The sequence below is a fragment of the Procambarus clarkii genome, chromosome 40 (genome assembly GCF_040958095.1).
Source record: "Procambarus clarkii isolate CNS0578487 chromosome 40, FALCON_Pclarkii_2.0, whole genome shotgun sequence".
Taxonomy (NCBI): Eukaryota; Metazoa; Arthropoda; class Malacostraca; order Decapoda; family Cambaridae; genus Procambarus; species Procambarus clarkii.
Window position 1 is genome coordinate 40,234,315 of NC_091189.1, and position 27,112 is coordinate 40,261,426.

The window sequence follows — 27,112 nt, forward strand, 5'->3', positions numbered from 1 at the left end:
GGGGCATCAGGGTAACAGGTAACAGGGGCATCAGGGTAACAGGGGCATCAGGGTAACAGGGGCATCAGGGTAACAGGTAACAGGGGCATCAGGGTAACAGGGGCATCAGGGGTAACAGGGGCATCAGGGTAACAGGTAACAGGGGCATCAGGGAAACAGGGGCATCAGGGTAACAGGGGCATCTGGGTAACAGGTAACAGGGGCATCAGGGTAACAGGTAACAGGGGCATCAGGGTAACAGGGGCATCAGGGTAACAGGGGCATCAGGGCAACAGGGGCATCAGGGTAACAGGTAACAGGGACATCAGGGTAACAGGGGCATCAGGGTAACAGGCGCATCAGGGTAACAGGTAACAGGGGCATCAGGGTAACAGGTAACAGGGGCATCAGGGTAACAGGCGCATCAGGGAAACAGGCAACAGGGGCATCAGGGTAACAGGTAACTGGGGCATCAGGGTAACAGGTAACAGGGGCATCAGGGTAACAGGGGCATCAGGGTAACAGGTAACAGGGGCATCAGGGTAACAGGGGCATCAGGGTAACAGGTAACAGGGGCATCAGGGTAACAGGGGCATCAGGGTAACAGGTAACAGGGGCATCAGGGTAACAGGGGCATCAGGGTAACAGGTAACAGGGGCATCAGGGTAACAGGGGCATCAGGGCATCAGGGTAACAGGCGCATCAGGGTAACAGGTAACAGGGGCATCAGGGTAACAGGGGCATCAGGGTAACAGGCGCATCAGGGTAACAGGTAACAGGGGCATCAGGGTAACAGGTAACAGGGGCATCAGGGTAACAGGTAACAGGGGCATCAGGGTAACAGGGGCATCATGGTAACAGGTAACAGGGGCATCAGGGTAACAGGTAACAGGGGCATCAGGGTAACAGGTAACAGGGGCATCAGGGTAACAGGGGTATCAGGGTAACAGGTAACAGGGGCATCAGGGTAACAGGTAACAGGGGCATCAGGGTAACAGGGGTATCAGGGTAACAGGTAACAGGGGCATCAGGGTAACAGGTAACAGGGGCATCAGGGTAACAGGGGCATCAGGGTAACAGGTAACAGGGGCATCAGGGTAACAGGTAACAGGGGCATCAGGGTAACAGGTAACAGGGGCATCAGGGTAACAGGGGCATCAGGGTAACAGGCGCATCAGGGTAACAGGTAACAGGGGCATCAGGGTAACAGGTAACAGGGGCATCAGGGTAACAGGGGTATCAGGGTAACAGGTAACAGGGGCATCAGGGTAACAGGTAACAGGGGCATCAGGGTAACAGGGGTATCAGGGTAACAGGTAACAGGGGCATCAGGGTAACAGGTAACAGGGGCATCAGGGTAACAGGGGCATCAGGGTAACAGGTAACAGGGGCATCAGGGTAACAGGGGCATCAGGGTAACAGGTAACACGGGCATCAGGGTAACAGGGGCATCAGGGTAACAGTTAACAGGGGCATCAGGGTAACAGGGGTAACAGGGGCATCAGGGTAACAGGTAACAGGGGCATCAGGGTAACACGGGCATCAGGGTAACAGGGGCATCAGGGTAACAGGTAAAAGGGGCATCAGGGTAACAGGGGCATCAGGGGTAACAGGGGCATCAGGGTAACAGGTAACAGGGGCATCAGGGTAACAGGTAACAGGGGCATCAGGGTAACACGGGCATCAGGGTAACAGAGGCATCAGGGTAACAGGTAACAGGGGCATCAGGGTAACAGGGGCATCAGGGTAACAGGTAACAGGGGCATCAGGGTAACAGGGGCATCAGGGTAACAGGGGCATCAGAATAACAGGGGCATCAGGGTAACAGGTAACTGGGGCATCAGGGTAACAGGGGCATCAGGGTAACAGGGGCATCAGGGTAACAGGGGCATCAGGGTAACAGGTAACAGGGGCATCAGGGTAACAGGGGCATCAGGGTAACAGGGGCATCAGGGTAACAGGTAACAGGGGCATCAGGGTAACAGGGGCATCAGGGTAACAGGTAACAGGGGCATCAGGGTAACAGGGGCATTATGGTAACAGGTAACAGGGGCATCAGGGTAACAGGTAACAGGGGCATCAGGGTAACAGGTAACAGGGGCATCAGGGTAACAGGTAACAGGGGCATCAGGGTAACAGGGGCATCAGGGTAACAGGCGCATCAGGGTAACAGGTAACAGGGGCATCAGGGTAACAGGTAACAGGGGCATCAGGGTAACAGGGGTATCAGGGTAACAGGTAACAGGGGCATCAGGGTAACAGGTAACAGGGGCATCAGGGTAACAGGGGTATCAGGGTAACAGGTAACAGGGGCATCAGGGTAACAGGTAACAGGGGCATCAGGGTAACAGGGGCATCAGGGTAACAGGTAACAGGGGCATCAGGGTAACAGGGGCATCAGGGTAACAGGTAACAGGGGCATCAGGGTAACAGGGGCATCAGGGTAACAGGGGCATCAGGGTAACAGGTAACAGGGGCATCAGGGTAACAGGGGCATCAGGGTAACAGGTAACAGGGGCATCAGGGTAACAGGGGCATCAGGGTAACAGGGGCATCAGGGTAACAGGGGCATCAGGGTAACAGGGGTATCAGGGTAACAGGGGCATCAGGGTAACAGGGGCATCAGGGTAACAGGGGCATCAGGGTAACAGGGGCATCAGGGTAACAGGGGCATCAGGGTAACAGGGGCATCAGGGTAACAGGTAACAGGGGCATCAGGGCAACAGGTAACAGGGGCATCAGGGTAACAGGTAACAGGGGCATCAGGGTAACAGGTAACAGGGGCATCAGGGTAACAGGTAACAGGGGCATCAGGGTAAAAGGGGCATCAGGGGTAACAGGTAACAGGGGCATCAGGGTAACAGGGGCATCAGGGTAACAGGGGCATCAGGATAACACGGGCATCAGGGTAACAGGGGCATCAGGGTAACAGTTAACAGGGGCATCAGGGTAACAGGGGTAACAGGGGCATCAGGGTAACAGGTAACAGGGGCATCAGGGTAACACGGGCATCAGGGTAACAGGGGCATCAGGGTAACAGGTAACAGGGGCATCAGGGTAACAGGGGCATCAGGGGTAACAGGGGCATCAGGGTAACAGGTAACAGGGGCATCAGGGTAACAGGTAACAGGGGCATCAGGGTAACACGGGCATCAGGGTAACAGAGGCATCAGGGTAACAGGTAACAGGGGCATCAGGGTAACAGGGGCATCAGGGTAACAGGTAACAGGGGCATCAGGGTAACAGGGGCATCAGGGTAACAGGGGCATCAGGGTAACAAGGGCATCAGGGTAACAGGTAACTGGGGCATCAGGGTAACAGGGGCATCAGGGTAACAGGGGCATCAGGGTAACAGGGGCATCAGGGTAACAGGTAACAGGGGCATCAGGGTAAGAGGGGCATCAGGGGTAACAGGGGCATCAGGGTAACAGGGGCATCAGGGGTAACAGGGGCATCAGGGTAACAGGGGCATCAGGGGTAACAGGGGCATCAGGGTAACAGGTAACAGGGGCATCAGGGTAACAGGGGCATCAGGGTAACAGGGGCATCAGGGTAACAGGTAACAGGGGCATCAGGGTAACAGGGGCATCAGGGGTAACAGGGGCATCAGGGTAACAGGTAACAGGGGCATCAGGGAAACAGGGGCATCAGGGTAACAGGGGCATCAGGGTAACAGGTTACAGGGGCATCACGGTAACAGCTAACAGGGGCATCAGGGTAACAGGGGCATCAGGGTAACAGGGGCATCAGGGCAACAGGGGCATCAGGGTAACAGGTAACAGGGACATCAGAGTAACAGGGGCATCAGGGTAACAGGCGCATCAGGGTAACAGGTAACAGGGGCATCAGGGTAACAGGTAACAGGGGCATCAGGGTAACAGGCGCATGAGGGTAACAGGCAACAGGGGCATCAGGGTAACAGGTAACTGGGGCATCAGGGTAACAGGTAACAGGGGCATCAGGGTAACAGGGGCATCAGGGTAACAGGTACCAGGGGCATCAGGGTAACAGGGGCATCAGGGTAACAGGGGCATCAGGGTAACAGGTAACAGGGGCATCAGGGTAACAGGTAACAGGGGCATCAGGGTAACAGGTAACAGAGTCATCAGGGTAACAGGGGCATCAGGGTAACAGGTAACAGGGGCATCAGGGTAACAGGGGCATCAGGGTAACAGGTAACAGGGGCATCAGGGTAACAGGTAACAGGGGCATCAGGGTAACAGGGGCATCAGGGTAACAGGTAACAGGGGCATCAGGGTAACAGGTAACAGGGGCATCAGGGTAACAGGGGCATCAGGGTAACAGGCGCATCAGGGTAACAGGTAACAGGGGCATCAGGGTAACAGGGGTATCAGGGTAACAGGTAAAAGGGACATCAGGGTAACAGGGGCATCAGGGTAACAGGTAACAGGGGCATCAGGGTAACAGGTAACAGGGGCATCAGGGTAACAGGGGCATCAGGGTAACAGGTAACAGGGGCATCAGGGTAACAGGGGCATCAGGGCATCAGGGTAACAGGCGCATCAGGGTAACAGGTAACAGGGGCATCAGGGTAACAGGGGCATCAGGGTAACAGGCGCATCAGGGTAACAGGTAACAGGGGCATCAGGGTAACAGGTAATAGGGGCATCAGGGAAACAGGGGCATCAGGGTAACAGGTAACAGGGGCATCAGGGTAACAGGGGCATCAGGGTAACAGGTAACAGGGGCATCAGGGTAACAGGGGCATCAGGGTAACAGGGGCATCAGGGTAACAGGGGCATCAGGGTAACAGGCGCATCAGGGTAACAGGTAACAGGGGCATCAGGGTAACAGGTAACAGGGGCATCAGGGTAACAGGGGCATCAGGGTAACAGGGGCATCAGGGTAACAGGTAACAGGGGCATCAGGGTAACAGGGGCATCATGGTAACAGGTAACAGGGGCATCAGGGTAACAGGTAACAGGGGCATCAGGGTAACAGGTAACAGGGGCATCAGGGTAACAGGGGCATCAGGGTAACAGGCGCATCAGGGTAATAGGTAACAGGGGCATCAGGGTAACAGGTAACAGGGGCATCAGGGTAACAGGGGTATCAGGGTAACAGGTAACAGGGGCATCAGGGTAACAGGTAACAGGGGCATCAGGGTAACAGGGGTATCAGGGTAACAGGTAACAGGGGCATCAGGGTAACAGGTAACAGGGGCATCAGGGTAACAGGGGCATCAGGGTAACAGGTAACAGGGGTATCAGGGTAACAGGGGCATCAGGGTAACAGGTAACAGGTGCATCAGGGTAACAGGTAACAGGGGCATCAGGGTAACAGGGGCATCAGGGTAACAGGGGCATCAGGGTAACAGGTAACAGGGGCATCAGGGTAACAGGGGCATCAGGGTAACAGGTAACAGGGGCATCAGGGTAACAGGGGCATCAGGGTAACAGGGGCATCAGGGTAACAGGGGCATCAGGGTAACAGGTAACAGGGGCATCAGGGTAACAGGGGCATCAGAGTAACAGGCGCATCAGGGTAACAGGTAACAGGGGCATCAGGGTAACAGGGGCATCAGGGTAACAGGTAACAGGGGCATCAGGGTAACAGGTAACAGGGGCATCAGGGTAACAGGGGTACCAGGGTAACAGGTAACAGGGGCATCAGGGTAACAGGTAACAGGGGCATCAGGGTAAGAGGTAACAGGGACATCAGGGTAACAGGTAACAGGGGCATCAGGGTAACAGGTAACAGGGGCATCAGGGTAACAGGGGTACCAGGGTAACAGGTAACAGGGGCATCAGGGTAACAGGTAACAGGGGCATCAGGGTAAGAGGTAACAGGGGCATCAGGGTAACAGGTAACAGGGGCATCAGGGTAACAGGGGCATCAGGGTAACAGGGGCATCAGGGTAACAGGTAACAGGGGCATCAGGGTAACAGGGGCATCAGGGTAACAGGTAACAGGGGCATCAGGGTAACAGGGGCATCAGGGTAACAGGTAACAGGGGCATCAGGGTAACAGGGGCATCAGGGTAACAGGTAACAGGGGCATCAGGGTAACAGGGGCATCAGGGTAACAGGGGCATCAGGGTAACAGGAGCATCAGGGTAACAGGTAACAGGGGCATCAGGGTAACAGGGGCATCAGAGTAACAGGCGCATCAGGGTAACAGGTAACAGGGGCATCAGGGTAACAGGTAACAGGGGCATCAGGGTAACAGGGGCATCAGGGTAACAGGTAACAGGGGCATTAGGGTAACAGGGGCATCAGGGTAACAGGGGCATCAGGGTAACAGGGGCATCAGGGTAACAGGTAACAGGGGCATCAGGGTAACAGGTAACAGGGGCATCAGGGTAACAGGGGTATCAGGGTAACAGGTAACAGGGGCATCAGGGTAACAGGTAACAGGGGCATCAGGGTAACAGGGGCATCAGGGTAACAGGTAACAGGGGCATCAGGGTAACAGGGGCATCAGGGTAACAGGTAACAGGGGCATCAGGGTAACAGGGGCATCAGGGTAACAGGGGCATCAGGGTAACAGGGGCATCAGGGTAACAGGTAACAGGGGCATCAGGGTAACAGGGGCATCAGGGTAACAGGGGCATCAGGGTAACAGGGGCATCAGGGTAACAGGTAACAGGGGCATCAGGGTAACAGGTAACAGGGGCATCAGGGTAACAGGGGCATCAGAGTAACAGGCGCATCAGGGTAACAGGTAACAGGGGCATCAGGGTAACAGGGGCATCAGGGTAACAGGTAACAGGGGCATCAGGGTAACAGGTAACAGGGGCATCAGGGTAACAGGTAACAGGGGCATCAGGGTAACAGGGGCATCAGGGTAACAGGCGCATCAGGGTAACAGGTAACAGGGGCATCAGGGTAACAGGTAACAGGGGCATCAGGGTAACAGGGGTATCAGGGTAACAGGTAACAGGGGCATCAGGGTAACAGGTAACAGGGGCATCAGGGTAACAGGGGCATCAGGGTAACAGGGGCATCAGGGTAACAGGTAACAGGGGCATCAGGGTAACAGGGGCATCAGGGTAACAGGTAACAGGGGCATCAGGGTAACAGGGGCATCAGGGTAACAGGTAACAGGGGCATCAGGGTAACAGGGGCATCAGGGTAACAGGTAACAGGGGCGTCAGGGTAACAGGGGCATCAGGGTAACAGGGGCATCAGGGTAACAGGGGCATCAGGGTAACAGGGGCATCAGGGTAACAGGTAACAGGGGCATCAGGGTAACAGGGGCATCAGAGTAACAGGCGCATGAGGGTAACAGGTAACAGGGGCATCAGGGTAACAGGTAACAGGGGCATCAGGGTAACAGGGGCATCAGGGTAACAGGTAACAGGGGCATTAGGGTAACAGGGGCATCAGGGTAACAGGGGCATCAGGGTAACAGGGGCATCAGGGTAACAGGGGCATCAGGGTAACAGGTAACAGGGGCATCAGGGTAACAGGTAACAGGGGCATCAGGGTAACAGGGGCATCAGGGTAACAGGGGCATCAGGGTAACAGGTAACAGGGGCATCAGGGTAACAGGGGCATCAGGGTAACAGGCGCATCAGGGTAACAGGTAACAGGGGCATCAGGGTAACAGGGGCACCAGGGTAACAGGTAACAGGGGCATCAGGGTAACAGGGACATCAGGGAAACAGGGGCATCAGGGTAACAGGTAACAGGGGCATCAGGGTAACAGGGGCATCAGGGTAACAGGTAACAGGGGCATCAGAGTAACAGGGGCATCAGGGTAACAGGTAACAGGGGCATCAGGGTAACAGGGGCATCAGGGTAACAGGGGCATCAGGGTAACAGGGGCATTAGGGTAACAGGGGCATCAGGGTAACAGGGGCATCAGGGTAACAGGGGCATCAGGGTAACAGGGGCATCAGGGTAACAGGGGCATCAGGGTAACAGGTAACAGGGGCATCAGGGTAACAGGGCCATCAGGGTAACAGGGGCATCAGGGTAACAGGGGCATCACACTCAACCAGCAAACTGTAGAGTGTGAAGGATTTTCTCTTATCATTACTTTAAATATTTCACAATGATGTCTAAATTATTTTTTAACATTTTACAATATAAGTTTACACCAATTTGATGTAAAGAGTTTATCGCTATCATTCCATAATCACTTTCTTCATTTTATTTCATTAGCTTTGTTGTGTTCATCAACTAGAAGGTGATACAATTTCCCAATATGAGCCACACTGCAGTCATCAACCAGCCATCAACAGTCACATAATAACATAAGAACTATGAGACCTGACCAGGGTTAGAAGCTGCATTACCGAGGCTCTTCCCCTGGTGTAGACGCCACCATAACCACTCTACCAGCCACTGCCTATTCAATCGTTGGTGAACCCTGGTTGTGTCACAGAGCTCTTAAGTGTGATTTATATATATATATATATATATATATATATATATATATATATATATATATATATATATATATATGTATATATATATTAGTATTTTTTGGTAGCAGTCTTTCCTGTAGACATATATTATTAAATATGACCGAAAAAGTAAGATTAATAATTCTAACACGAATTTTCTCGATCTTTCTTACGTTTCTTTTCACTGTTGATGGTAATTCAAAGATCAATTCTCCAAAATTCATTTTTATTTCTAGTCTGACGAGACACTTGAGCGCGTTTCGTAAAACTTATTACATTTCAAAGACTTTAGTTTACAAACACACAACTGAAACTGAATACAGCTTACACATCTTCGATTTTATATCTACATTTGGGTGAGATGGATGAGGTGAAAACAAATTTTCAACAATGGGTATTGAATGGGTATTAAATTCAAACACAAGACAGAACACGAAACAATGGGTATTGAATGGAAGTAATTGTAGAAAGCCTATTGGTCCATATTCCTTGATGCTTCTATATTGGAGCGGAGTCTCGAAGTGGGTAGAATATAGTTGTGCATTAATTGGCTGTTGATTGCTGGTGTTGACTTCTTGATGTGTAGTGCCTCGCAGACGTCAAGCCGCCTGCTATCGCTGTATCTATCGATGATTTCTGTGTTGTTTGCTAAGATTTCTCTGGTGATGGTTTGTTTGTGGGAAGAGATTATATGTTCCTTAATGGAGCCCTGTTGCTTATGTATCGTTAAACGCCTGGAAAGACATGTTGTTGTCTTGCCTATATACTGGGTTTTTTGAGGCTTACAGTCCCCAAGAGGGCATTCGAAGGCATAGACGACGTTGGTTTCTTTTAAAGCGTTCTGCTTTGTGTCTGGAGAGTATCTCATGAGTAGGCTGGCTGTTTTTCTGATTTTATAGTAAATCGTCAGTTGTATCTTCTGATTTTTGTCTGTAAGGATAACGTTTCTATTAACAATATCCTTCAGGACCCTTTCCTCCGTTTTATGGGCTGTGGAAAAGAAGTTCCTGTAAAATAGTCTAATAGGGGGTATAGGTGTTGTGTTAGTTGTCTCTTCAGAGGTTGCATGGCGTTTCACTTTCCTTCTTATGATGTCTTCCACGAAACCATTGGAGAAGCCGTTGTTGACTAGGACCTGCCTTAGCCGACAGAGTTCTTCGTCGACTTGCTTCCATTCTGAGCTGTGGCAGAGGGCACGGTCGACATAAGCGTTAACAACACTCCTCTTGTACCTGTCTGGGCAGTCACTGTTGGCATTCAGGCACATTCCTATGTTTGTTTCCTTAGTGTAGACTGCAGTGTGGAAAACTCCGCTCCTTTCCATGACTGTTACATCTAGAAAGGGCAGCTTCCCATCCTTCTCCATCTCATAAGTGAAACGCAACACAGAATTCTGCTCAAATGCCTCCTTCAGCTCCTGCAGATGTCTGACATCAGGTACCTGTGTAAAAATGTCGTCAACATACCTGCAGTATATGGCCGGTTTGAAGTTCATGTCGACTAAGACTTTTTGCTCGATGGTACCCATGTAGAAGTTTGCAAACAGGACACCTAGGGGAGAACCCATGGCGACCCCATCTACTTGCTTATACATGTGTCCATCCGGGCTCAAGAAGGGTGCTTCTTTAGTACAAACTTGGAGTAGTTTCCTCAGAATGTTTTCTGGTATGTCAGGAGGAGTACAGGCCGGATCACGATACACTCTGTCGGCTATCATCCCGATTGTTTCATCCACAGGTACGTTGTTAAACAGAGATTCTACGTCCAACGAGGCTGTTATCCCTGTGGCCCGTGTTCCCCGCAGCAAGTCAACAAATTCCTTTGGAGGCTTCAGGCTGAAGGCGCAAGGGACATAAGGAGTCAGCAAGCCGTTGAATCGTTTCACCAGTCTGTACGTGGGTGTGGGTATCTGGCTGATGATTGGCCGAAGTGGGTTTCCAGGCTTGTGTGTCTTGACATTTCCATACGCATATCCAGGTTTATATTCCCGAATAATCTTTGGCAGGTGGAGTCCAGATTTCTTGTCCCCCGAGCTCAAAGCGGCAGCTAAGAGCCTTCATAAGAACAAGGAGATAGTTGTCAGGAGAGGCGACAAGTCGCCAATATACGTCATTCTTAAAAAAGACGAATATCTGGCGAAAATGAACATCATACTCTCTGACCAAACTAAATTCCAAAGGGTAACGAAGGACACTACAGCCGAACTGAAAGCAAAGGTTAACAAATTGATCGAGACTGTGAACGCCAAGAAATCTGGACTCCACCTGCCAAAGATTATTGGGAATATAAACCTGGATATGCGTATGGAAATGTCAAGACACACAAGCCTGGAAACCCACTTCGGCCAATCATTAGCCAGATACCCACACCCACGTACAGACTGGCGAAGCGACTCAATGGCCTGCTGACTCCTTATGTCCGTTGCGCCTTCAGCCTGAAGTCTCCAAAGGAATTTGTTGACTTACTGCGGGGCACACGGGCCACTGGGATTAGAGCCTCGTTGGACGTAGAATCACTGTTTACCAACGTACCTGTAGACGAGACAATCGGGATGATAGCCGACAGAGTGTATCGTGATCCAGCCTGTACTCCTCTTGACATACCAGAAAATATTCTAAGGAAACTACTCCAAGCTTGTACTAAAGAGGCACCCTTCTTGAGCCCGGATGGGCACATGTATAAGCAAGTAGATGGGGTCGCCATGGGTTCTCCCCTAGGTGTCCTGTTTGCAAACTTCTACATGGGTACCATCGAACAAAAAGTCTTAGTCGACATGAATATGAAACCGGCCATATACTGCAAGTATGTTGACGACATTTTTACACAGGTACCTGATGTCAGACATCTGCAGGAGCTGAAGGAGGCATTTGAGCAGAATTCTGTGTTGCGTTTCACTTACGAGATGGAGAAGGATGGGAAGCTGCCCTTTCTAGATGTAACAGTCATGGAAAGGAGCGGAGTTTTCCACACTGCAGTCTACACTAAGGAAACAAACATAGGAATGTGCCTGAATGCCAACAGCGACTGCCCAGACAGGTACAAGAGGAGTGTTGTTAACGCTTATGTCGACCGTGCTCTCAGCCACAGCTCAGAATGGAGGCAAGTCGACGAAGAACTCTGTAGGCTAAGGCAGGTCCTAGTCAACAACGGCTTCTCCAATGGTTTCGTGGAAGACATCATAAGAAGGAAAGTGAAACGCCATGCAACCTCTGAAGAGACAACTAACACAACACCTATACCCCCTATTAGACTGTTTTACAGGAACTTCTTTTCCACAGCCCATAAAACGGAGGAAAGGGTCCTGAAAGATATTGTTAATAGAAACGTTATCCCTACAGACAAAAATCAGAAGATACAACTGACAATTTACTATAAAACCAAAAAAACGGCCACCCTACTCATGAGAAACTCTCCAGACACAAAGCAGAACGCTTTAAAAGAGACCAACGTCGTCTATGCCTTCAAATGCCCTCTTGGGGATTGTAAGCCTCAATAAACTCAGTATATAGGCAAGACAACAACATCTCTTTCCAGGCGTTTAACGATGCATAAGCAACAGGGCTCCATTAAGGAACATATAGCCTCTTCCCACAACCAAACCATCACCAGAGAAATCTTAGCAAACAACACAGAAATCATTGATAGATACAGCGATAGCAGGCGGCTCGACGTCTGCGAGGCACTACACATCAAGAAATCAACAGCAGCAATCAACAGCCAATTAATGCACAACTATATTCTACCCACTTCAAGACTCCGCTCCAATATAGAAGCATCAAGAAATATGGACCAATAGGCTTTCTACAATTACTTCCATTCAATACCCATTGTTTCGTGTTCTGTCTTGTGTTTGAATTTAATACCCATTCAATACCCATTGTTGAAAGTTTGTTTTCACCTCATCCATCTCACCCAAATGTAGATATAAAATCGAAGATGTGTAAGCTCTATTCAGTTTCAGTTGTGTGTTTGTAAACTAAAGTCTTTGAAATGTAATAAGTTTTACGAAACGCGCTCAAGTGTCTCGTCAGACTAGAAATAAAAATGAATTTTGGAGAATTGATCTTTGAATTACCATCAACAGTGAAAAGAAACGTAAGAAAGATCGAGAAAATTCGTGTTAGAATTATTAATCTTACTTTTTCGGTCATATTTAATAATAAATATATATATATATATATATATATATATATATATATATATATATATATATATATATATATATATATATATATATATATATATATATATATATATATATATATATATAACTGAAAACTCACACCCCAGAAGTGACTCGAACCCATACTCCCAGATGCCACGCAACTGGTATGTACAAGACGCCTTAATCCACTTGACCATCACGACCGGACAAAATGAGGTGATAGCCGAGGCTATTTGAACCACCCCACCGCTGGCACTCGGATAGTAATCTTGGGCATAGCATTTTACCAAATCACCTCATTCTTTGGGGCACACGTGAGGAACACAAATGCGAACAAGCCTGAATGGTCCCCAGGACAATATGCAACTGAAAACTCACACCCCAGAAGTGACTCGAACCCATACTCCCAGATGCCACGCAACTGGTATGTACAAGACGCCTTAATCCACTTGACCATCACGACCGGACAAAATGAGGTGATAGCCGAGGCTATTTGAACCACCCCACCGCCGGCACTCGGATAGTAATCTTGGGCATAGCATTTTACCAAATCACTTCATTCTTTGGGGCACACGTGAGGAACACAAATGCGAACAAGCCTGAATGGTCCCCAGGACAATATGCAACTGAAAACTCACACCCCAGAAGTGACTCGAACCCATACTCCCAGATGCCACGCAACTGGTATGTACAAGACGCCTTAATCCACTTGACCATCACGACCGGACAAAATGAGGTGATAGCCGAGGCTATTTGAACCACCCCACCGCTGGCACTCGGATAGTAATCTTGGGCATAGCATTTTACCAAATCACCTCATTCTTTGGGGCACACGTGAGGAACACAAATGCGAACAAGCCTGAATGGTCCCCAGGACAATATGCAACTGAAAACTCACACCCCAGAAGTGACTCGAACCCATACTCCCAGATGCCACGCAACTGGTATGTACAAGACGCCTTAATCCACTTGACCATCACGACCGGACAAAATGAGGTGATAGCCGAGGCTATTTGAACCACCCCACCGCCGGCACTCGGATAGTAATCTTGGGCATAGCATTTTACCAAATCACTTCATTCTTTGGGGCACACGTGAGGAACACAAATGCGAACAAGCCTGAATGGTCCCCAGGACAATATGCAACTGAAAACTCACACCCCAGAAGTGACTCGAACCCATACTCCCAGATGCCACGCAACTGGTATGTACAAGACGCCTTAATCCACTTGACCATCACGACCGGACAAAATGAGGTGATAGCCGAGGCTATTTGAACCACCCCACCGCCGGCACTCGGATAGTAATCTTGGGCATAGCATTTTACCAAATCACCTCATTCTTTGGGGCACACGTGAGGAACACAAATGCGAACAAGCCTGAATGGTCCCCAGGACAATATGCAACTGAAAACTCACACCCCAGAAGTGACTCGAACCCATACTCCCAGATGCCACGCAACTGGTATGTACAAGACGCCTTAATCCACTTGACCATCACGACCGGACAAAATGAGGTGATAGCCGAGGCTATTTGAACCACCCCACTCGGCTATCACCTCATTTTGTCCGGTCATGGTCAAGTGGATTAAGGCGTCTTGTACATACCAGTTGCGTGGCATCTGGGAGTATGGGTTCGAGTCACTTCTGGGGTGTGAGTTTTCAGTTGCATATTGTCCTGGGGACCATTCAGGCTTGTTCGCATTTGTGTTCCTCACGTGTGCCCCAAAGAATGAGGTGATTTGGTAAAATGCTATGCCCAAGATTACTATCCGAGTGCCGGCGGTGGGGTGGTTCAAATAGCCTCGGCTATCACCTCATTTTGTCCGGTCGTGATGGTCAAGTGGATTAAGGCGTCTTGTACATACCAGTTGCGTGGCATCTGGGAGTATGGGTTCGAGTCACTTCTGGGGTGTGAGTTTTCAGTTGCATATTGTCCTGGGGACCATTCAGGCTTGTTCGCATTTGTGTTCATCACGTGTGCCCCAAAGAATGAGGTGATTTGGTAAAATGCTATGCCCAAGATTACTATCCGAGTGCCGGCGGTGGGGTGGTTCAAATAGCCTCGGCTATCACCTCATTTTGTCCGGTCGTGATGGTCAAGTGGATTAAGGCGTCTTGTACATACCAGTTGCGTGGCATCTGGGAGTATGGGTTCGAGTCACTTCTGGGGTGTGAGTTTTCAGTTGCATATTGTCCTGGGGACCATTCAGGCTTGTTCGCATTTGTGTTCCTCACGTGTGCCCCAAAGAATGAGGTGATTTGGTAAAATGCTATGCCCAAGATTACTATCCGAGTGCCGGCGGTGGGGTGGTTCAAATAGCCTCGGCTATCACCTCATTTTGTCCGGTCGTGATGGTCAAGTGGATTAAGGCGTCTTGTACATACCAGTTGCGTGGCATCTGGGAGTATGGGTTCGAGTCACTTCTGGGGTGTGAGTTTTCAGTTGCATATTGTCCTGGGGACCATTCAGGCTTGTTCGCATTTGTGTTCCTCACGTGTGCCCCAAAGAATGAGGTGATTTGGTAAAATGCTATGCCCAAGATTACTATCCGAGTGCCGGCGGTGGGGTGGTTCAAATAGCCTCGGCTATCACCTCATTTTGTCCGGTCGTGATCGTCAAGTGGATTAAGGCGTCTTGTACATACCAGTTGCGTGGCATCTGGGAGTATGGGTTCGAGTCACTTCTGGGGTGTGAGTTTTCAGTTGCATATTGTCCTGGGGACCATTCAGGCTTGTTCGCATTTGTGTTCCTCACGTGTGCCCCAAAGAATGAGGTTATTTGGTAAAATGCTATGCCCAAGATTACTATCCGAGTGCCGGCGGTGGGGTGGTTCAAATAGCCTCGGCTATCGCCTCATTTTGTCCGGTCGTGATGGTCAAGTGGATTAAGGCGTCTTGTACATACCAGTTGCGTGGCATCTGGGAGTATGGTTCGAGTCACTTCTGGGGTGTGAGTTTTCAGTTGCATATTGTCCTGGGGACCATTCAGGCTTGTTCGCATTTGTGTTCCTCACGTGTGCCCCAAAGAATGAGGTGATTTGGTAAAATGCTATGCCCAAGATTACTATCCGAGTGCCGGCGGTGGGGTGGTTCAAATAGCCTCGGCTATCACCTCATTTTGTCCTGTCGTGATGGTCAAGTGGATTAAGGCGTCTTGTACATACCAGTTGCGTGGCATCTGGGAGTATGGGTTCGAGTCACTTCTGGGGTGTGAGTTTTCAGTTGCATATTGTCCTGGGGACCATTCAGGCTTGTTCGCATTTGTGTTCCTCACGTGTGCCCCAAAGAATGAGGTGATTTGGTAAAATGCTATGCCCAAGATTACTATCCGAGTGCCGGCGGTGGGGTGGTTCAAATAGCCTCGGCTATCACCTCATTTTGTCCGGTCGTGATGGTCAAGTGGATTAAGGCGTCTTGTACATACCAGTTGCGTGGCTTCTGGGAGTATGGGTTCGAGTCACTTCTGGGGTGTGAGTTTTCAGTTGCATATTGTCCTGGGGACCATTCAGGCTTGTTCGCATTTGTGTTCCTCACGTGTGCCCCAAAGAATGAGGTGATTTGGTAAAATGCTATGCCCAAGATTACTATCCGAGTGCCGGCGGTGGGGTGGTTCAAATAGCCTCGGCTATCACCTCATTTTGTCCGGTCGTGATGGTCAAGTGGATTAAGGCGTCTTGTACATACCAGTTGCGTGGCATCTGGGAGTATGGGTTCGAGTCACTTCTGGGGTGTGAGTTTTCAGTTGCATATTGTCCTGGGGACCATTCAGGCTTGTTCGCATTTGTGTTCCTCACGTGTGCCCCAAAGAATGAGGTGATTTGGTAAAATGCTATGCCCAAGATTACTATCCGAGTGCCGGCGGTGGGGTGGTTCAAATAGCCTCGGCTATCACCTCATTTTGTCCGGTCGTGATGGTCAAGTGGATTAAGGCGTCTTGTACATACCAGTTGCGTGGCATCTGGGAGTATGGGTTCGAGTCACTTCTGGGGTGTGAGTTTTCAGTTGCATATTGTCCTGGGGACCATTCAGGCTTGTTCGCATATATATATATATATATATATATATATATATATATATATATATATATATATATATATATATATATATATATATATATATATATATATATATATATATATATATATATATATATATATATATATATATTAAATATGACCGAAAATGTAAGATTAATAATTCTAACACGAATTTTCTCAATCGAATTTTCTCAAAGCCATCGTGAGAACAAGGAGATAGTTGTCAGGAGAGGTGACAAGTCGCCAATATATGTCATTCTTAAAAAAGACGAATATCTGGCGAAAATGAACATCATACTCTCTGACCAAACTAAGTTCCAAAGGGTAACGAAGGACACTACAGCCGAATTAAAAGCAAAAGTAAACAAACTGATCGAAACTGTGAACGCCAAGAAATCCGGACTCCACCTGCCAAAGATCATTGGGGAATATAAACCTGGATATGCGTATGGAAATGTCAAGACGCACAAGCCTGGAAACCCACTTCGGCCAATCATTAGCCAGATACCCACACCCACGTACAGACTGGCGAAGCGACTCAACGGCCTGCTGACTCCTTATGTTCCTTGCGCCTTCAGCCTGAAGTCTCCAAAGGAATTTGTTGACTTACTGCGGGGCACACGGGCCACAGGGATAAGAGCCTCGTTGGACGTAGAATCGCTGTTTACCAACGTACCTGTGGACGAGACAATCGGAATGATAGCCGACAGAGTGTATCGTGATCCAGCCTGTACTCCTCTTGACATACCAGAAAATATTCTGAGGAAACTACTCCAAGCTTGTACTAAAGAGGCACCCTTCTTGAGCCCGGATGGGCACATGTATAAGCAAGTAGATGGGGTCGCCATGGGTTCTCCCCTAGGTGTCCTGTTTGCAAACTTCTACATGGGTACCATCGAGCAAAAAGTCTTAGTCGACATGAACTTGAAACCGGCCATATACTGCAGGTATGTTGACGACATTTTTACACAGGTACCTGATGTCAGACATCTGCAGGAGCTGAAGGAGGCATTTGAGCAGAGTTCCGTGCTGCGTTTCACTTACGAGATGGAAAAGGATGGGAAGCTGCCCTTTCTAGATGTAACAGTCATGGAAAAGGGCGGAGGTTTCCACACTGCAGTCTACACTAAGGAAACAAACATAGGAATGTGCCTAAATGCCAACAGCGACTGCCCTGACAGGTACAAGAGGAGTGTTGTTAACGCATATGTCGACCGTGCTCTCAGCCACAGCTCAGAATGGAAGCAAGTCGACGAAGAACTCTGTAGGGTAAGGCAGGTCCTAGTCAATAACGGCTTCTCCAATGGTTTCGTCGAAGACATCATAAGAAGGAAAGTGAAAAGCCATGCAACCTCTGAAGAGACAACTAACACAACACCTATACCCCCTATTAGACTATTTTACAGGAACTTCTTTTCCACAGCTCATAAAACGGAGGAAAGGGTCCTGAAAGATATTGTTAATAGAAACGTTATCCCTACAGACAAAAATCAGAGGATACAACTGACGATTTACTATAAAACCAGAAAAACGGCCAGCCTACTCATGAGAAACTCTCCAGACACAAAACAGAACGCTTTAAAAGAGACTAACGTCGTCTATGCCTTCAAATGCCCACTTGGGGACTGTAAGCTCCAAAAAACCCAGTATATAGGCAAGACAACAACATCTCTTTCTAGGCGTTTAACGATGCATAAGCAACAGGGCTCCATTAAGGAACATATAATCTCTTCCCACAACCAAACCATCGCCAGAGAAATCCTAGTAAACAACACAGAAATCATCGATAGATACAGCGATAGCAGGCGGCTTGACGTTTGCGAGGCACTACACATCAAGAAGTCAACACCAGCAATCAACAGCCAATTATTGCACAACTATATTCTACCCACCTCAAGACTCCGCTCCAATATAGAAGCATCACGAAATATGGACCAATAGGCTTTCTACAAACACTTCTATTCAATACCCATTGTTTGTGTTCTGTCTTGTGTTGATACTTTTAATACCCTATTAATATCCCCTCTTGTTCTGCCTTGTGTTAATGCCACATCACCCCTCCCACCTCACTCAAATGTAGATATAAAATCGGAGATACGTAAGTTCTATTCAGTTGTGTATTTGTGAACTAAAGTCTTTGAAAATGTAATAAGTTTTACGAAACGCGCCCGTGTCGCGTCAGACTAGAAATAAAAATGAATTTTAGAGAATTAATTTTTGATTTACCTCCAACAGTGAAGCGTAATGTACGAAAGATTGAGAAAATTCGTGTTAGAATTATTAACCTTACATTTTCGGTCATATTTAATAATATATGCCTACAGGAAAGACTGCTACCAAAATATACTAATATATATATATATATATATATATATATATATATATATATATATATATATATATATATATATATATATATATATATATATATATATATATATATATATATATATATATATATATATATATATATATATATATATATATATATATATATCTATAACTGTTAAAAACGTATGTGGAAGCGTGCTCTTCTTGTGTCTACAGCCCGGATAATGGTGTGCCTTACTTCAGCTTGCTGCAGAACTGCTGAAATGCAAAATTTATTCATATGTGTATATATCTACTCGACATGGAAAACGATATTTCAGATGCTGATATTTCCCTATTTTCTATGTTCATAGATCCACTGGAGAAAAAGGAGTTCTAGGTCAAATCAGTAAGAACAGCAGCCTTACCTATAGAACCAAGGCTCTCCCTTTTTACTCCATCTTGTTGGCGCTCAACGTGACGCAAATTGATTTTTTCTCCTTGGACATTGAAGGATCTGAGATGAAGGTAAGACCAACTTTGTCACATTTTTTCGTATTTACTATAAAATACAAATAATTATAATTATTCTTCATAAAAATATTGTATATACAATTAAATTGCGAAAAAAATAATCCATAATTTACATATATGCACCCCATAAGAATCCTGTTTATGGACGTGGAAAGGTTAGAGGCACATAATGGGCTCACATATTTAAATTCCCACAATTCATTTAGCTGAGCAAGTTACAGTCTTGATGAGCTGGTTACAAAATTCCATGCACATCGTCACATCAACAATGGGTTGACTGTTAGAGACCGACCACAAGTACAGTTTCTAAAGTAAGCAACTGACATATGTGGAGAGCTAGTGTCTCAATTGATATGTTTGTCCTGCACACCGCCCCCCATCCAGTGGGCAGCGGTGGATAGGTTACAGTCACTTAGTTACTACCTACAGTTAGCTAACTGGGGATATTTGGCTATTGTTATGTTGCGTGTGGGTACGCTACCGTACGGCATGTTTGTGTACGTTACTGTACGGCATGTTTGTGTACGTTACTGTACTGCATGTTTGTGTACGTTACTGTACGGCATGTTTGTGTACGTTACTGTACGGCATGTTTGTGTACGTTACTGTACTGCATGTTTGTGTACGTTACTGTATGGCATGTTTGTGTACGTTACTGTACGGCATGTTTGTGTACGTTACTGTACGGCATGTTTGTGTACGTTACTGTACGGCATGTTTGTGTACGCTACTGTACGGCATGTTTGTGTACGTTACTGTACGGCATGTTTGTGCACGTTACTGTACGGCATGTTTGTGCACGTTACTGTACGGCATGTTTGTGCACGTTACTGTACGGCATGTTTGTGCACGTTACTGTACGGCATGTTTGTGCACGTTACTGTACGGCATGTTTGTGCACGTTACTGTACGGCATGTTTGTGCACGTTACTGTATGGCATGTTTGTGTACGTTACTGTACGGCATGTTTGTGTACGCTACTGTACGGCATGTTTGTGTACGTTACTGTACGGCATGTTTGTGCACGTTACTGTACGGCATGTTTGTGCACGTTACTGTACGGCATGTTTGTGCACGTTACTGTACGGCATGTTTGTGCACGTTACTGTACGGCATGTTTGTGCACGTTACTGTACGGCATGTTTGTGCACGTTACTGTACGGCATGTTTGTGCACGTTACTGTACGGCATGTTTGTGCACGTTACTGTACGGCATGTTTGTGCACGTTACTGTACGGCATGTTTGTGCACGTTACTGTACGGCATGTTTGTGTACGCTACTGTACGGCATGTTTGTGCACGTTACTGTATGGCATGTTTGTGTACGTTACTGTACGGCATGTTTGTGCACGTTACTGTACGGCATGTTTGTGCACGTTACTGTACGGCATGTTTGTGTACGTTACTGTACGGCATGTTTGTGTACGTTACTGTACGGCATGTTTGTGCACGTTACTGTACGGCATGTTTGTGCACGTTACTGTACGGCATGTTTGTGCACGTTACTGTACGGCATGTTTGTGTACGTTACTGTACGGCATGTTTGTGCACGTTACTGTACGGCATGTTTGTGCACGTTACTGTACGGCATGTTTGTGCACGTTACTGTACGGCATGTTTGTGCACGTTACTGTACGGCATGTTTGTGCACGTTACTGTACGGCATGTTTGTGCACGTTACTGTACGGCATGTTTGTGCACGTTACTGTACGGCATGTTTGTGCACGTTACTGTACGGCATGTTTGTGCACGTTACTGTACGGCATGTTTGTGTACGTTACTGTACGGCATGTTTGTGTACGTTACTGTACGGCATGTTTGTGTACGTTACTGTACGGCATGTTTGTGTACGTTACTGTACGGCATGTTTGTGCACGTTACTGTACGGCATGTTTGTGTACGTTACTGTACGGCATGTTTGTGTACGTTACTGTACGGCATGTTTGTGCACGTTACTGTACGGCATGTTTGTGCACGTTACTGTACGGCATGTTTGTGCACGTTACTGTACGGCATGTTTGTGCACGTTACTGTACGGCATGTTTGTGTACGTTACTGTACGGCATGTTTGTGCACGTTACTGTACGGCATGTTTGTGCACGTTACTGTACGGCATGTTTGTGCACGTTACTGTACGGCATGTTTGTGCACGTTACTGTACGGCATGTTTGTGCACGTTACTGTACGGCATGTTTGTGCACGTTACTGTACGGCATGTTTGTGCACGTTACTGTACGGCATGTTTGTGCACGTTACTGTACGGCATGTTTGTGCACGTTACTGTACGGCATGTTTGTGTACGTTACTGTACGGCATGTTTGTGTACGCTACTGTACGGCATGTTTGTGCACGTTACTGTACGGCATGTTTGTGTACGTTACTGTACGGCATGTTTGTGTACGCTACTGTACGGCATGTTTGTGCACGTTACTGTACGGCATGTTTGTGTACGTTACTGTACGGCATGTTTGTGCACGTTACTGTACGGCATGTTTGTGTACGCTACTGTACGGCATGTTTGTGTACGTTACTGTACGGCATGTTTGTGTACGTTACTGTACGGCATGTTTGTGTACGCTACTGTACGGCATGTTTGTGCACGTTACTGTACGGCATGTTTGTGTACGTTACTGTACGGCATGTTTGTGCACGTTACTGTACGGCATGTTTGTGTACGCTACTGTACGGCATGTTTGTGTACGTTACTGTACGGCATGTTTGTGTACGTTACTGTACGGCATGTTTGTGTACGTTACTGTACGGCATGTTTGTGTACGTTACTGTACGGCATGTTTGTGTACGCTACTGTACGGCATGTTTGTGTACGTTACTGTACGGCATGTTTGTGTACGCTACTGTACGGCATGTTTGTGCACGCTACTGTACGGCATGTTTGTGCACGTTACTGTACGGCATGTTTGTGTACGCTACTGTACGGCATGTTTGTGTACGTTACTGTACGGCATGTTTGTGTACGTTACTGTACGGCATGTTTGTGTACGTTACTGTACGGCATGTTTGTGTACGCTACTGTACGGCATGTTTGTGTACGTTACTGTACGGCATGTTTGTGCACGTTACTGTACGGCATGTTTGTGCACGTTACTGTACGGCATGTTTGTGCACGCTACTGTACGGCATGTTTGTGTACGTTACTGTACGGCATGTTTGTGTACGCTACTGTACGGCATGTTTGTGTACGTTACTGTACGGCATGTTTGTGTACGTTACTGTACGGCATGTTTGTGTACGTTACTGTACGGCATGTTTGTGTACGCTACTGTACGGCATGTTTGTGTACGTTACTGTACGGCATGTTTGTGCACGTTACTGTACGGCATGTTTGTGCACGTTACTGTACGGCATGTTTGTGCACGCTACTGTACGGCATGTTTGTGCACGCTACTGTACGGCATGTTTGTGTACGCTACTGTACGGCATGTTTGTGTACGTTACTGTACGGCATGTTTGTGCACGTTACTGTACGGCATGTTTGTGCACGTTACTGTACGGCATGTTTGTGCACGCTACTGTACGGCATGTTTGTGTACGTTACTGTACGGCATGTTTGTGCACGCTACTGTACGGCATGTTTGTGCACGTTACTGTACGGCATGTTTGTGCACGTTACTGTACGGCATGTTTGTGCACGTTACTGTACGGCATGTTTGTGCACGCTACTGTACGGCATGTTTGTGCACGTTACTGTACGGCATGTTTGTGCACGCTACTGTACGGCATGTTTGTGTACGTTACTGTACGGCATGTTTGTGCACGCTACTGTACGGCATGTTTGTGCACGTTACTGTACGGCATGTTTGTGCACGTTACTGTACGGCATGTTTGTGCACGCTACTGTACGGCATGTTTGTGTACGTTACTGTACGGCATGTTTGTGCACGCTACTGTACGGCATGTTTGTGCACGTTACTGTACGGCATGTTTGTGCACGCTACTGTACGGCATGTTTGTGTACGTTACTGTACGGCATGTTTGTGCACGCTACTGTACGGCATGTTTGTGCACGTTACTGTACGGCATGTTTGTGCACGCTACTGTACGGCATGTTTGTGTACGTTACTGTACGGCATGTTTGTGCACGCTACTGTACGGCATGTTTGTGCACGTTACTGTACGGCATGTTTGTGCACGTTACTGTACGGCATGTTTGTGCACGCTACTGTACGGCATGTTTGTGTACGTTACTGTACGGCATGTTTGTGCACGCTACTGTACGGCATGTTTGTGCACGTTACTGTACGGCATGTTTGTGCACGCTACTGTACGGCATGTTTGTGTACGTTACTGTACGGCATGTTTGTGCACGCTACTGTACGGCATGTTTGTGCACGTTACTGTACGGCATGTTTGTGCACGCTACTGTACGGCATGTTTGTGTACGTTACTGTACGGCATGTTTGTGTACGCTACTGTACGGCATGTTTGTGTACGTTACTGTACGGCATGTTTGTGCACGTTACTGTACGGCATGTTTGTGTACGTTACTGTACGGCATGTTTGTGTACGTTACTGTACGGCATGTTTGTGTACGTTACTGTACGGCATGTTTGTGTACGTTACTGTACGGCATGTTTGTGTACGTTACTGTACGGCATGTTTGTGTACGCTACTGTACGGCATGTTTGTGTACGTTACTGTACGGCATGTTTGTGCACGTTACTGTACGGCATGTTTGTGCACGTTACTGTACGGCATGTTTGTGTACGTTACTGTACGGCATGTTTGTGTACGTTACTGTACGGCATGTTTGTGTACGTTACTGTACGGCATGTTTGTGTACGCTACTGTACGGCATGTTTGTGTACGCTACTGTACGGCATGTTTGTGTACGTTACTGTACGGCATGTTTGTGCACGTTACTGTACGGCATGTTTGTGTACGCTACTGTACGGCATGTTTGTGTACGTTACTGTACGGCATGTTTGTGCACGTTACTGTACGGCATGTTTGTGCACGTTACTGTACGGCATGTTTGTGCACGTTACTGTACGGCATGTTTGTGCACGTTACTGTACGGCATGTTTGTGCACGTTACTGTACGGCATGTTTGTGTACGCTACTGTACGGCATGTTTGTGCACGTTACTGTACGGCATGTTTGTGTACGTTACTGTACGGCATGTTTGTGTACGTTACTGTACGGCATGTTTGTGTACGTTACTGTACGGCATGATTGTGTACGCTACTGTACGGCATGTTTGTGTACGTTACTGTACGGCATGTTTGTGTACGTTACTGTACGGCATGTTTGTGCACGTTACTGTACGGCATGTTTGTGCACGTTACTGTACGGCATGTTTGTGTACGCTACTGTACGGCATGTTTGTGTACGTTACTGTACGGCATGTTTGTGTACGCTACTGTACGGCATGTTTGTGTACGCTACTGTACGGCATGTTTGTGTACGCTACTGTACGGCATGTTTGTGTACGCTACTGTACGGCATGTTTGTGTACGCTACTGTACGGCATGTTTGTGTACGCTACTGTACGGCATGTTTGTGTACGCTACTGTACGGCATGTTTGTGTACGCTACTGTACGGCATGTTTGTGTACGTTACTGTACGGCATGTTTGTGCACGTTACTGTACGGCATGTTTGTGTACGTTACTGTACGGCATGTTTGTGCACGCTACTGTACGGCATGTTTGTGTACGCTACTGTACGGCATGTTTGTGTACGCTACTGTACGGCATGTTTGTGTACGCTACTGTACGGCATGTTTGTGTACGCTACTGTACGGCATGTTTGTGTACGCTACTGTACGGCATGTTTGTGTACGTTACTGTACGGCATGTTGGTGCTGGATAGAGTCCTGTTAGTAGTCTTAGCAACTAAGTGTGAGGGATATTGTTTTATAATAGTAATACAATAATGCAAAATAATTCACATCTTGAGGTTATCCCGAGATGATTTCGGGGCTAAGCGTCCCCGCGGCCCGGTTCTCGACCAGGCCTATTTTTTGTTACACACCCCCAGGAAGCAGCCCGTAGCAGCTGTTTAGCTCCCAGGTACCTATTTACTGCTAGGTAACAGGGCCATCAGGGTGAAATCAACTCTGCCCATTTGTTTCCACCTCCACCGGGGATCGAACTCGGAACCTCAGGACTGCGAATCCGAAGCGCTGTCCACCTAGCTGTCAGGCCCCCTACATGGAAAAAGATAATTTATGAGCAGCAAATATATATCACTAAGTTTATATGAATTATACATGTTAATAACCTGGAAATAAATAATCAAAGCACACACACACACAGCACATCAAGGATCCAACAAGAATGAGAGGAGAGGATGAACCAGCCTTGCTTGATCTGATATTTACCCTAAATGAGTCGGATATAAGAGAAGTCAAGTTGGAAGCCCACTTGGGAATGAGTGATCACAGTGTATTGAACTTTGAGTACCTGGTAGAGCTAGGAATTATCTCCCCCAAAAAAGAACTAGGAAACAAAAGGCTGGCATACCGAAAGGGAAATTATGAGGAGATGAGAAGCTTCCTAAGTGAAATACCTTGGGACACAGTCCTCAGAGCTAAGTCTGTACAAGATATGATGGACCATGTTACCCAAAAGTGTCAGGAGGCAGTAAGCAGATACATCCCGGCCCAAAAGGAAAAATCCGAGAAGCAAAAGAAGAATCCATGGTATAATAGGGCATGTATAGAAGCAAAGGTACTGAACAAAAGGGCGTGGAGGAACTTCCGGAATAACAGAACACCAGAAAGCAGAGAGAGATACCAGAGAACCAGGAATGAGTACGTCAGGGTGAGAAGAGAAGCAGAGAAAAGTTATGAAAATGATATAGCAAACAAAGCCAAGACCGAACCAAAGCTACTCCACAGTCATATCAGAAGGAAAACAACAGTGAAAGAACAGGTATTGAAACTTAGAACAGGCGAGGACAGGTATACAGAGAATGACAAAGAGGTGTGTGATGAACTCAACAAGAGGTTCCAAGAGGTCTTCACAACAGAACCAGTTGAGGTCACTGTGCTAGGAGAAAGGGAAGTAAACCAGGCGGCCTTGGAAGAGTTCGAAATTACGAGAGAGGAGGTCAAGAGACACCTGCTGGACCTGGATGTTAGAAAGGCTGTTGGTCCAGACGGGATCTCGCAATGGGTACTGAAAGAGTGTGCAGAGGCACTTTGCTTGCCACTCTCCATAGTGTATAGTAAGTCACTGGAGACGGGAGATCTACCAGAAATATGGAAGACGGCGAATGTGGTCCCAATATACAAAAAGGGCGACAGGCAAGAGGCACTGAACTACAGGCCAGTGTCCTTAACTTGTATACCATGCAAGGTGATGGAGAAGATCGTGAGAAAAAAAACCTGGTAGCACATCTGGAGAGAAGGGACTTCGTGACAAATCGACAACATGGGTTCAGGGAGGGTAAATCTTGCCTGACAGGCTTAATAGAATTCTATGACCAGGTAACACAGATTAAGCAAGATAGAGAGGGCTGGGCGGACTGCATTTTCTTGGATTGTCGGAAAGCCTTTGACACAGTACCGCATAAGAGGCTGGTACATAAGCTGGAGAGACAAGCAGGTGTAGCTGGTAAGGTGCTCCAGTGGATAAGGGGGTACCTAAGCAATAGGAAGCAGAGAGTTACGGTGAGGGGTGAGACCTCCGATTGGCGTGAAGTCACCAGTGGAGTCCCACAGGGCTCTGTACTCGGTCCTATCTTGT

General features: G+C 47.7%; 1 protein-coding gene across 1 annotated transcript in view; it reads left to right on the top strand.

The window, feature by feature from the left end:
• Window positions 1–27,112, top strand: part of LOC123749826 (protein Star-like) — a 145,997-nt gene that overhangs the window by 85,103 nt on the left and 33,782 nt on the right. The window contains exon 4 of the mRNA XM_069339007.1: window positions 19,242–19,395. Within this exon, the coding sequence (XP_069195108.1) occupies window positions 19,242–19,395 (154 nt within the window). The remainder of the gene's footprint in view (window positions 1–19,241; window positions 19,396–27,112) is intronic.